Source organism: Gavialis gangeticus, unplaced genomic scaffold (genome assembly GCF_001723915.1).
Source record: "Gavialis gangeticus isolate Ggan-Ray unplaced genomic scaffold, GavGan_comp1, whole genome shotgun sequence".
In the NCBI taxonomy this organism is placed as follows: Eukaryota; Metazoa; Chordata; order Crocodylia; family Gavialidae; genus Gavialis; species Gavialis gangeticus.
In genome coordinates, this window is record NW_017729022.1 from 54634575 (window position 1) to 54645811 (window position 11237).

Sequence of the window (11237 nt, forward strand, 5' to 3'; positions counted from 1 at the left end):
GCCATAACTTTCAAAGTCTTGATGCTTGTGGGCTTACAGTCTCAAATGTTATGTGCTGTTAACATAGCACTTTGCATTGACTATTAAACCTGAATTTAATGAGACACTAGAAGATACAGTAGCTCAGACTTAAAATGTAGGTTTTGAGGGACAGTAAGAGAGTATTACCAAACAAATGCCTTCATAAAATTAAAAATAAATCAACGAGAACATTTTTGTTCCGATTACTCTGCGGTGTTACTAAACCAAACGTTTGCAAGTTTGGCTGAGGTGAGACTGCTGCAGCAGTGTGGGGGATGGAGTCAGGGCAGAAAGCCTGCTTACACTTAGCAGAGCCTGTTATAGCCTCCAGATGTTTACAATACTTGTAGCAAGTAATGAGAATTCATGTTTCTCTCCTGACAGGAGAGCCGTTGATCCAATTGTAGTAGTGCCCCAGGGACATGGCCTCATGCTCCAGGACTCTGCTCTATATTCTAATCTAATCTTGAGAACCCTACTCATGTTAATGAAAAGGAGCAGAGAGTGAAACCAACAGCTGATGATTAACCAAACTTAAAATTCCTGTTTGCTTTGTGCAAGGTCTGATGGAATAAATATAAACTATGAAGAGTAAGTTAGATCATTAATTGGAAAAAATAATTTTGAAGCATTAATGCAAGTAAACAAAAATGTAAAAGAAGAAAGATTTTTAACTTAACATTACTCTTAAGGATTTCAGGTTGTTATAATTGGTGATGGTTCTTTTGATATGGGGACAGTTTGGCCAAACAAGCCAGCCTAGTTTTCAAATGCCATATTTTTTTCTTTCAAACTATGTTTACTAAAACAATATAGTCAAGACTATGTTAATACTAAAGGGCTTCTATACACATGCAGGGAGCAGACTCAATTAATCGAGTCTGCTAGAGTGTGGAAATTATCATGCTCCAACAGCTTCCAGCCTCATGTGTAGCAGTGTCCTGTGCTGAAAAATGGCATTGGGGCACTTTGAACTAAATCTCGTTCAATGAGCTTCAGTTCAAAGCACCCTGCTGCCGTTTTTCACTGTGGGGACCCTGTGAGTGCCTTTAATGTCATGCCTTTATCGTGCTCCAACAGCTTCCAGCCTCACGTGTAGCAGTGTCCCGTGCTGAAAAAGCACCCCCTTATGCCTCCTGGAGCACATGTATAAACACTCCAGTTTTTCAAAATGAGTTAGATCTTCATCATCTTACACAAGATATTTTGTAATACATTTGTAATTAGATTTTCTTTCAATGTTGTTGACAGTGTTGGAGTCTAATTCTGCTAATGCATGTATATGGTTTTACGGTAGTCACCTGCAATGGGACTCTATTTATACATAATTGTTTACAGGACTGGGGACTTACTCTTTCTCTGCTGTAAGAGACCTTCAATTGAATTAGTAGATTTTGGTGAAAATCTGCAAAAACAGTGACTCTAAAAAATTATAGTGTAGATTTTTGGATTTCAGTTTGGGTGTCAGTGCTGAAATATGTAGAGGTAACGTCATGCAAAAATAGGTAGCAGGTTCTCTTGAATTTTGCTTTTATTAAACACAGTGTGATAAAATACAGTATGTGACACTGCTCCTTTTATTGTTATAAAGTTTTTGTTCTTCTTTATAAGCCTTTTGTTTTTCTGTTACTGGCTGTGGTAAATGTGATTTCTGGGCATACCTGCTCAGCAGAGTGGGGGGACCAGCCAGCTCACGGAAACCCAGGATGTTTCTCTGGGAGCATCTGAACATTTTAGGGTTTTGTCACAGTCATGTCTCCCGCTGTTTGAAGATACATTTAAAGATATCCAAGAAGGTAAAAAAATCATGTATGGAAACACAACGTGAAGTTGCCTTAAATTAACAGAAATTGTTGCTCTGAGTTCCCAAGAGCATTGCCATGTCTTATGCTACAGTGTAGTCCCTATGATGGCTGTGATGTGATGAGAATTTTGGAGCATCTAAGGGAAGCAGGAATAAACATAAAGTTGAGGTAGCTTAAATGAAGAAGGCCAAAGTGTGTTTAATTTCCCTGTTATCTTTTGTACTCGGAGCATTATCAATTGTATTGAAATTGTGGGCAATATTAAAACACATTTTCATTTTTAACATGGTATATATTTATAGTCATCTTTGCTATAGTTACAGATTTGTACAAATATTGGGTTTTGAGTCACTTTGAACAATAAACAATATATAACTATTCAGAAACTACTTGTCAAGTTCCAGTTATTTTTTTTTTAATGAAGATGCTGGTTAATTTACAAACAACACATTCAGAAAAGAAATGTCATTAAAAAGTTTAACGAATGAACAATCCTTTTCTCCTTAATAAGAGCACCTACGTAATTCTTGATCTGTGTTTTTGATTTCCTCTCTTAAACATAGTGGTTGAAATCTGCATATTTAGCAAGTCCAGTTGGCTAACATCCTTTCATTGTAATATGATCCACAGAATACTCAATGCTTGGGCATTTTGGTTTGCTGGGCAGGATTAATGGGCTCACAAATTTTGGAGGAGATATAAAACCACAAAACGAGCAGTAAAAAACAGGGTTTTTTTGTTTTTCTTTTTAAAATAATGAGAGACAGCTGGGGGAAAAGTTTCCAAGATGATAAACTTAACTTGACAATAACTTGGTGGGTTGCCTAGGAATCTGCTTCTCCTTACTTAAAGAAAATATGAGTTGCACTTAGAATGGCAGTGCTGGTCTCTGCTAGGTGGCAGGAGATTAGGACAGCCCTGTGGCTTGAATCCCAGGGCCATCCAAATCAGCTGATCATCGGCTAGCAGGGACCACCCCAGGATTCCAGTCTCGGGGCAGCCCCTGCCAGGTGATAAGAGATAGGAGTGGCCCTGGGGTTCAAACCCTGGGGCTATGATGATTACCTGATTGACAGCTAGCAGGCACCACTCCAGGGCTGGAACCCCAGGGTGATCACTGCCAGTTTACTGCAGATTGGGACTGCGCCAGGAGTGAACCCTGGGGCAGTCCCAATCTGCCGACAGTTAGTTGATCATTGACCTGCTCTGGGTACCACAGGAGGGCTCAAAAGGCCATATGGGTTCCTGGAGCTAACCAACCATCAGCTGATTGCTAGGCACCTAACCAGCTAGTGCAGGGGGACCCCAGGACCACACAATATGACATGACTGGAATCTGATGCTAGATCCCACATTTGCACCTTCTGCCATGCACATATGGCATGGGAGGAAGTATAATTGTTGGGATCAGGAATCAAATCCTATTATGCCTTGTAATTGCATGTCTGCCAGGATGCAAGTTAGCCATGTACTTTGGACTTTACCATATTTTGTCAGTAATATGGCAGTTGATCGACAATATTTTATGAGCCTATTTAAATTAATCACAGCACCTTTACAGAAAATAGTATAACTTCATACATCAGTTAACTGATCCTTGAAGTTTAGAAATGTCATAAGTTCTTGCATTTTAAGACAACTTAGTTGTGCTCTGACACTTAAGACTACCCTCCGCTCAAAAGCACTAATGATGGGATGTATGAACCTGTCTTTTTTTGCTCTATGGTATATTCATCAAAATAGTTTCTGCCATATATTCTTGAAACCTTCTGTGTTAAAACCTAGTTGTTATTTTAAATTATTTTTAAGTTTTAATGTGCAAATTAAAGTTTGAAAATTGACTATAAAATAGGTTGCTCAAGACATCAACCCTCTTGAATATATTCAGTCGTAGCTACTTAAAGAGCGAAAGACATTTTTTCCCTCCTATTACCACTGTAGAGCTAAAAGCAAATGCAACTGTAGAAGAAGCTTATTCTATTTTGGCCCTACACTATTTACTCAACCTATCTGGCTCCACAGGCCAAATCCCATCCATGGGGCTGTTATCCAGGCTGTATGCTATGCACAGGGCTGTATTGTTCAGACCACAGGACTCCCCCTGGGTCTGGAAGTTTGGCAGTGGGAGAGTTGTGACAGTGTTAATTGCTGCTGTTCTGGGAGCAATTAAATGGTGATATCAGTCCCCTACCACTGCATTTCTGGACTTGTTGGAAGTACCGCAGGCCAGATGATGAGGTTCCACATGCCAGATCCTGCTTGTGGACTGGAGTTTGAGCACAACTAGCCTATACTATTAAATGAATAGTTAACTAAATTCTGCTTATGGAATCTTTATCCTGCAGTTGACAAACCAGAAAGAATAGATTCCAATGAGTTGATGCTGCCTGTTTACTTCTGAGTGAAGCAGAGCTGATTCAAGTAATTGAGAGACAAATATGAAACTTCACAGTGCCATTTTTACAAAGTCACTTTTCAGAATGAAACTCTACTCTAAAAGCACATTCTTTTTCAGATCATTACTTTGCTGAATTATGAGTTCGCATCTATAACCTAGGTAGCTCTGAATGCTTTCCCTGACATTTATTAAGCTTTCATACATATTCTGTTTTAGGTTCACCAAAAACCTGTCACCTGACAAGATCAATCTTAGTACACTAAAGGGAGAAGGTCAGTTGACCAATTTAGAATTGGATGAAGAAGTGCTTCAGAACATGCTGGATCTTCCGACATGGCTTGCTATAAACAAGGTCTTTTGCAATAAAGCATCTCTTAGGGTGAGCATTTCATTTTGTCCAAACAATTGAGCAAGACTCTCTCCTTTTCCCTTTTATCATGTGCCTCTTTAAAAAAAAAAAAAAAGGACAAAAACTATGAAAACGACTTTAAGTTGTATATTGATATACATTTGCTATGAATTATTCTTAACTGTAGAAAATGAAAAGGCAGGATGTAGGATGGTTTCTTAGTTTTTCTCCATTGGAAGGTAAATAATCTTTATATAAACGATGACAATTCCAGAGGAGATGCCCCCCACCCTCCTCACCTGCTTACCTATACATACCTTTATGTACCTGGCGCATGTTCGTTTAAAGTTGCCATGGGATCTGATTCCCTGATCCCAACAATAGTGCCTTGTGCCATGCCACACACACAATAAGAAGCACAATTTTGGGATCAGTTATCAAAACCCAGTCACACCCTTTTTACTTGCCAGTGCAGGGGAAGCCCTGGAACTTAATCCCAGGTTTCCCCAGCACTGGCAAGTCAAAAGCTAGATGTTCACAGCATTGAAAGCGGACATGGCCTGGGGCTGTCCCGGGGCTAGAGCTGACAGTCAGCTGCCACTAGGTTTGAAGTTGCCAGTGGGGGGAAGCCCTTTGGCTCCCCATTTAGGAGCCTCATTTTTCCCCATGCAGGGGTTTGGGTTCAGGGATTAAACTCCTCAGTGGAGGAGCCTATAGGGCAGCCCACGGACCAGTTGCAGAATCGGAGCTGTCCTTGGGGCTGGTGCAGACAATCAGCCTGTTATTGACATCAGCCCTGGGGCAGCCCCATACATTCAGGGTACCATACATTTAAGGTACCATACCAATCAGCCACAAAAATGTTCTACATTATAGGTGGGACATTGACATGACTGGCTTGTCATTTTATGGTGCCTAAAATAGGGTGTGTATGCATGTTAATTGCAGCCTAAAATATAACATGCGGAGGGGCCCTTGGCTATAGCCAGGGATGGGGAATTTCCTTGGTTATGTCAGTTATTCTTCTATATGTGAAGTTACTGTGTTCTCTAAGGAAGGAAGGCAATAGCCTACCTACCGTTTTTTCCTGGACTGTGTTAGTATGAGATATCAGTCCAGGGTTTGTCTTCAACTTGGCCTATGATCTGCTCTGGTTTTGCCATTGCACCTCAGTTCTCCGTTTCTTTTTGTAATTGGGGCTTGTCTTGATGATCTAAGTACAGGAAATGAAATGATTAGATGTAGACATCCAATGATTTATATGGCAATATAGTAAATATGAGTATTTGTTTGCTTTCTAAGGACTAATATGGCAAATTGTGTAGGAGTTTCCTAACACCTCACAGGACAGTTAAAGGGATGGATTATTTTTTTTGTTCATTTTCGTATTGGCCACCAGTAAGTCCCAAATTAAATTGCGTGAAGGACACATCATGTTTGTGTGGGGGGGGTATGATTTTTCTTGCATCAGATTATTATCAGATTTAAATACAGCAGTTCAGTATAGCTGTTATGTTGTACCTTAAGAAAGCTAAGCAGTATTTTGGTCATTGTCTCATTTCCTTTAATGTGTATTTGATTTGCTTTAGAGTAATGTTTTATCTTTCAGATACCATGGACAAAACTGAAAACTCAGCCCATTTCTCTGGTGAGTGCTGAAATCAACTAAAATTAGATTTTGTGGAAGGAATGAGAAAATAAAATAAGGTTATTTAGAAATGGCATATTTAAACTGTCTATTGATTACCACCAGTCAGAGATCAAAAAACTAATATTTTGGTGACTTTACTCTATTTTATTTTTAAAAGACCCACATTTGGCCATGATTGCTAGGCTGTTACTTGATTCCAGTTTGAAAAAAACTAATTCTTGTATAATTCTTTGTAAGAATTTCTGTTACACCTGGAAGATGGATGTCTGTCTGTTAGACTACTTGCAAATTTCTATTTCCTCCTTTTATGACTTCAAGAACCTTTCTTAAAGTACAGAAGTAACCTAATCATGGCACCTAGTGAGAACATTTTTCCTATGAGTTGCAATGCAGTTTTTAGACAGTAATAAGTCATACTTCTACAGGTAGTTAGCCTGCTGATTTATAGTTGTACAGGACTTAACAAAGACTAGGAAATGAAGGAGCTGGAATTGTGTGGATGCCATTAACCAGCTCTCATTCTCTTGTTACAAGCCTATTACCAGATGCAGAGACTAGGGTTGGTTGCTGATTCAATTTGGAGGAGATTTGGCCCAATTTTGGCAGTTCAACCTCCGAATCCAAATTGAATCAGGAGACCCATTAATCTTTCCGAATCAAATTGGAAGGCTCCAAATCAATTTGGAGAGATTTGATGATTTGGCCATAGACACAGCTTTGTATGTTTTTTTTCTACATACCTCAAGGTACCAGGTATGGCTCGTGAACACTGAGATGGTGGGGTGGATGGAGCATCCAATGGGGGGAGTCCCTCGTGTGCTCAGCAACAGAACTCCCCCTGAATACTTGAAGGTTTCTGCCACACCGTAATAGTTGTGCCTTCTGCCTCCTTTCTTTTTATCAAGTCTTGAGAAAATAGAATAGTTGATTCATAACATGCTAAATTCTTTGCCACTTCTCCCTGGACCCACAGAGTTTAAAATAATAGTCATTCTCTTGATTCTGAGATTCAGCTGCCAGATCTGAAAAGTAATGTAAGTCACGCTATTTGTAATGATTATATAGTTTGACCCAAAGTAAAAAGGCCTGTTTGTTTCCTGAGGTCAGCTCACCAGAAAATAAGCAGTCTATGATTAGGAGATAGTATTTCCGAATGTTGTGTTTTGTTGTATGTGAGCTTTCTGTAGACAATTTTACTGAATGGAAATTGGTACTAGAAGTTGACGGTAGACTGTCATCAGACTTGCTGACTCCTCTGGAAAAGATATAATATCCAGTATGGGACATGTAAAGGTCTGTTGGCAAGATTTTGGTACTATTACGCAACTGCAGTATCATTATCCTAGGTGTGGCTGTATGAGTAACTGAAGAGAGGAATTGGCTTTATAAGTAACCTGAATCCAGTTGGCATCCTTCTGTATATATTGCTTTGGTAGTTAGAGCTCTGGTTGTGTGATTGGTGGGGTTTTTGCTAGAAATGAACACATTCCAGGAAATCAGACTCTTAACAAGGTGGCCAATGTTAAGAAACTTTGCTTATGATTTAAATTGGCCTTCTTTTTGCACTAGATATTGTAATACAATTTCAGGGAGAGTTCTCTGGTACAGATTCCAGGTAGCTCCTTTCTCTGTCAGCATATAAATAATTTGCCCTCTGTATTAATGGAAAAGGGTCAGGCAGCTGCATCTTGTGGGGAATCCTTATTCAGGTCATCAAACCAATTCAAACAATTTCAATTAAAATGTGCAAAAAACACCAACCCCTCCCCACCCCCCAAAACCCAAACAAACCATAGCAGTAGGTCATACTGAAAGACTGTATGTAAAGAAAATCAGAAATATCTCCCTTGTTTTAGAAATTTAAGATAAATGTAAATGGTTATAAAATATGTAATTGGCTACAGATCAGTAAATATAACAGTTTGTGTTCAACAGTGGAAAAATCTGATAGAGCTGGGAAATGTGAAAAATTAAAGCAAGCACTATATATAAGAATGAATTTTAAAAAATTGTGAATGATTATTGTGTGCTACTAAAAGTTACGGATAGAATGGTTTTATACATTTTTAACTCCATGTACTTAGTTAGTGTTCAGTTCTGTGAGAGATCTAAATATTGCCCATTAATCTACTACAGTAAACTTAAATTTATACCAAATTACTTTACATATTTTTCAAGTCCCTGGATAAAGTAGTAATGGAAATGAGTACTTGTGAAGAACCACGTGCCCCTAATGGACCATCGCCTATAGCAACTGCATCAGGACAGAGGTTAGTTGTAAAGTTTGCATGCAGTTGGTGCAAAACATTTAAAAGTATGGGATCTATTTTCTTGAAACAAAGTAGGCAGGTGGATTTGTGTTTCTAGAAAAAAGGTTAGAGCCTTTTGTTTCAGATACAATAATCTTTATAAAATAAAGTGTCAGGGCCTGTGTATTCAGCACTGCTAAAATTAGGCCTAAAATTATCTGTTCTGGGAGGGGAACAGATAATAGGGCTGGGATAATTTGTTTTCCTACAAGTATTTGACTTTTGACAATTAAGATCTAATCTAAAACAAAGAAAAGGGTGGAGGGTGGTAAGGGGCAGAGATTCCATGTGTTATCTTCCTGTACCCCTGATTCCTTCTTTAGAGTATGGGTACGTGCATACCCTCTCCTTAGAATCCTTTTCTGTTCAGGGCTGCCCTGCTGAACTTGAGTTCCTAACCCTCTTGAAAGGTCACTTTTGCCCAGTAGCAAAGGGTGTGCTTGTATCAGTCCAGATGCATGATTGGGACCTAAATTTTCGCTGCTTTAGAGATCCTGTGTAATGTTCAAAGGAGCATCATAAAAGAAGACATGACATGACAAACTACTTTCATTGCCTAAGTTGACAAAGGCAAACAAAATGAATAATGTTAAATTGTATTCTGAACATTATTTAAAATTCATAAGTAACTAAGATGGTGTTCATGGATCAAATAAAAAAATATTTTTATAAATGAGTTTTAAGTTCAGCATCCTTCTCAAATAAAATGCAGCTTCTTGACTGTATAAGTCTTACCAATTTTGGCTGTTCTTTTCAACATAAAGTTTTCTTCTGTTTTGCCTTGCATAATACACACATTTTAATCAGCTTTGTAATCCTGCTCATACAGATAAATACGAGTAAAATTAATATTCTGTAGTAGTAGAATAATTCATCTGACATGTATTAAAATATACTTAAGTAGATGCTGGGTTTATGCATAGTACTATAAACTACTGAGACATGTAAAATGGGAAGTTGCATGGGACATTTTGTTTCACCATAATTGAATTGCATAAAATATTTGTTTTGAATAGTCTGAGAATGTGTGGTGGAGATGATACTATATTTCTTATCCCAAATTCATAGATACTAGGGTTGGAAGGGACCTCAACAGATCATCGAGTCCGACCCCCTGCCTAGGCAGGAAAGAATGCTGGGGTCAGATGACCCCAGCCAGATGCCTATCCAGCCTTCTCTTAAGACCCCCAAGGTAGGGGAGAGCACCACCTCCCTTGGTAGCCCATTCCAAATTTTGGCCTCCCTTACCGTGAAGAAGTTTTTTCTGATATCTAGCCTAAATCTGCTCTCTGTCAGTTCGTGACCATTGTTCCTTGTTATCCCAAAAGGAGCCCTAGTGAACAGAGCATCTCCAATCCCTTGCTGCGTCCCCTTAATGAATTTGTAGGCGGACATAAAATCACCTCTCAGCCTTCTCTTGTGGAGACTCAAGAGGTCCAGGTCCCTCAGTCTTTCCTTATAAGGCTTGTCCTGTAAGCCCTTAACCATACGAGTGGACCCTCTCGAGTCTATCAACATCCTTCTTGAAGTATGGCACATAAAACTGGACACAGTACTCCAACTGCGGTCTGACAGATGCCACACAGAGGGGAAGTATCACCTTGGATCTATTTGTCTTGCATCTGCTGATGCATGATAAATTGCATTTAGCTTTGCTGATGATTTCGTCACACTGACGACTCATGTTCATCTTGGAGTCCACTATGACTCCAAGATCCCTTTCTGCTTCTGTGCTGCTAAGAGGTTCACTTCCCAACCAGTAGATGTGCTAGATATTTTTCACCCTAGGTGCAGCACTCTGCACCTGTCCTTGTTGTACTGCATTCTATTGTGTACTGCCCACTTTTCTAACCTGTCCAGGTCTACCTGCAATTGTTCCCTACCCTCCAGAGTGTGGACTTCACCCCACAATTTAGTATCAGCTGCAAACTTGGACAGAGTACACTTCACACCCACATCCAAGTCACTGATGAAGATATTGAAGAGTACAGGTCCAAGGACTAAACCCTGTGGGACCCCACTACCCACATCCTTCTAGGTCGATACCAGCCCATCTACTGTCACTCTCTGGGTGCGACCACTAAGCCAACTTGCCACCTGCCAGACTGTATAAACATCTGTCACAGCCTCTTCATTTATTTATGAGACTAGGATGAGATACCATATCAAAGGCCTTGCTAAAGTCCCAGGAAACAACATCCACCTCTACTCCTGCATCTAAGGATTTTGTGACCCTGTCATAAAACAAAATTAGATTGGTCAGACATGATCTACCTGCTACGAATCCATGCTGGTTTCCCTGCTGCATTATTTTTCCCGCTGGACTCCCACAAATATGATCCTTCATAATCTTTTCAAAGACCTTTCCAAGGATGGAGGTGAGGCTGATTGGCCTATAATTACTTGGATCCTCCTCCATCCCCTTCTTGAAAATCGGGACCACACTGGCCATTTTCCAGTCCTCTGGGATCTGACCTGAGTGCCATGATCACTCAAACAGCTGTGCCGGTGGTTCTGCTATGACACTGGCCAATTCCTTCAGTACCCTCGGATGCAGCTCATACGGGCCTGCTGACTTGAACACATATAGTCCATCCAAGTGACTCTGCATCAAGCCAGCGTCGACAGTTGGCACCTCCCTGCTGGGCCCCCTTTGGGCCCTGGTGGAGGCTCACCTGGGCCTAGGGTGAGTGAGGATTTAGTT

General features: G+C 40.0%; 1 protein-coding gene across 1 annotated transcript in view; it reads left to right on the forward strand.

Moving 5' to 3' along the window:
* UHRF1BP1L (UHRF1 binding protein 1 like) overlaps positions 1-11237 on the forward strand; it is a 113039-nt gene that overhangs the window by 23968 nt on the left and 77834 nt on the right. Inside the window, exons 2-4 of the mRNA XM_019515008.1 lie at positions 4441-4603; positions 6183-6221; positions 8403-8494. Of these exons, the coding sequence (XP_019370553.1) occupies positions 4441-4603; positions 6183-6221; positions 8403-8494 (294 nt within the window). The remainder of the gene's footprint in view (positions 1-4440; positions 4604-6182; positions 6222-8402; positions 8495-11237) is intronic.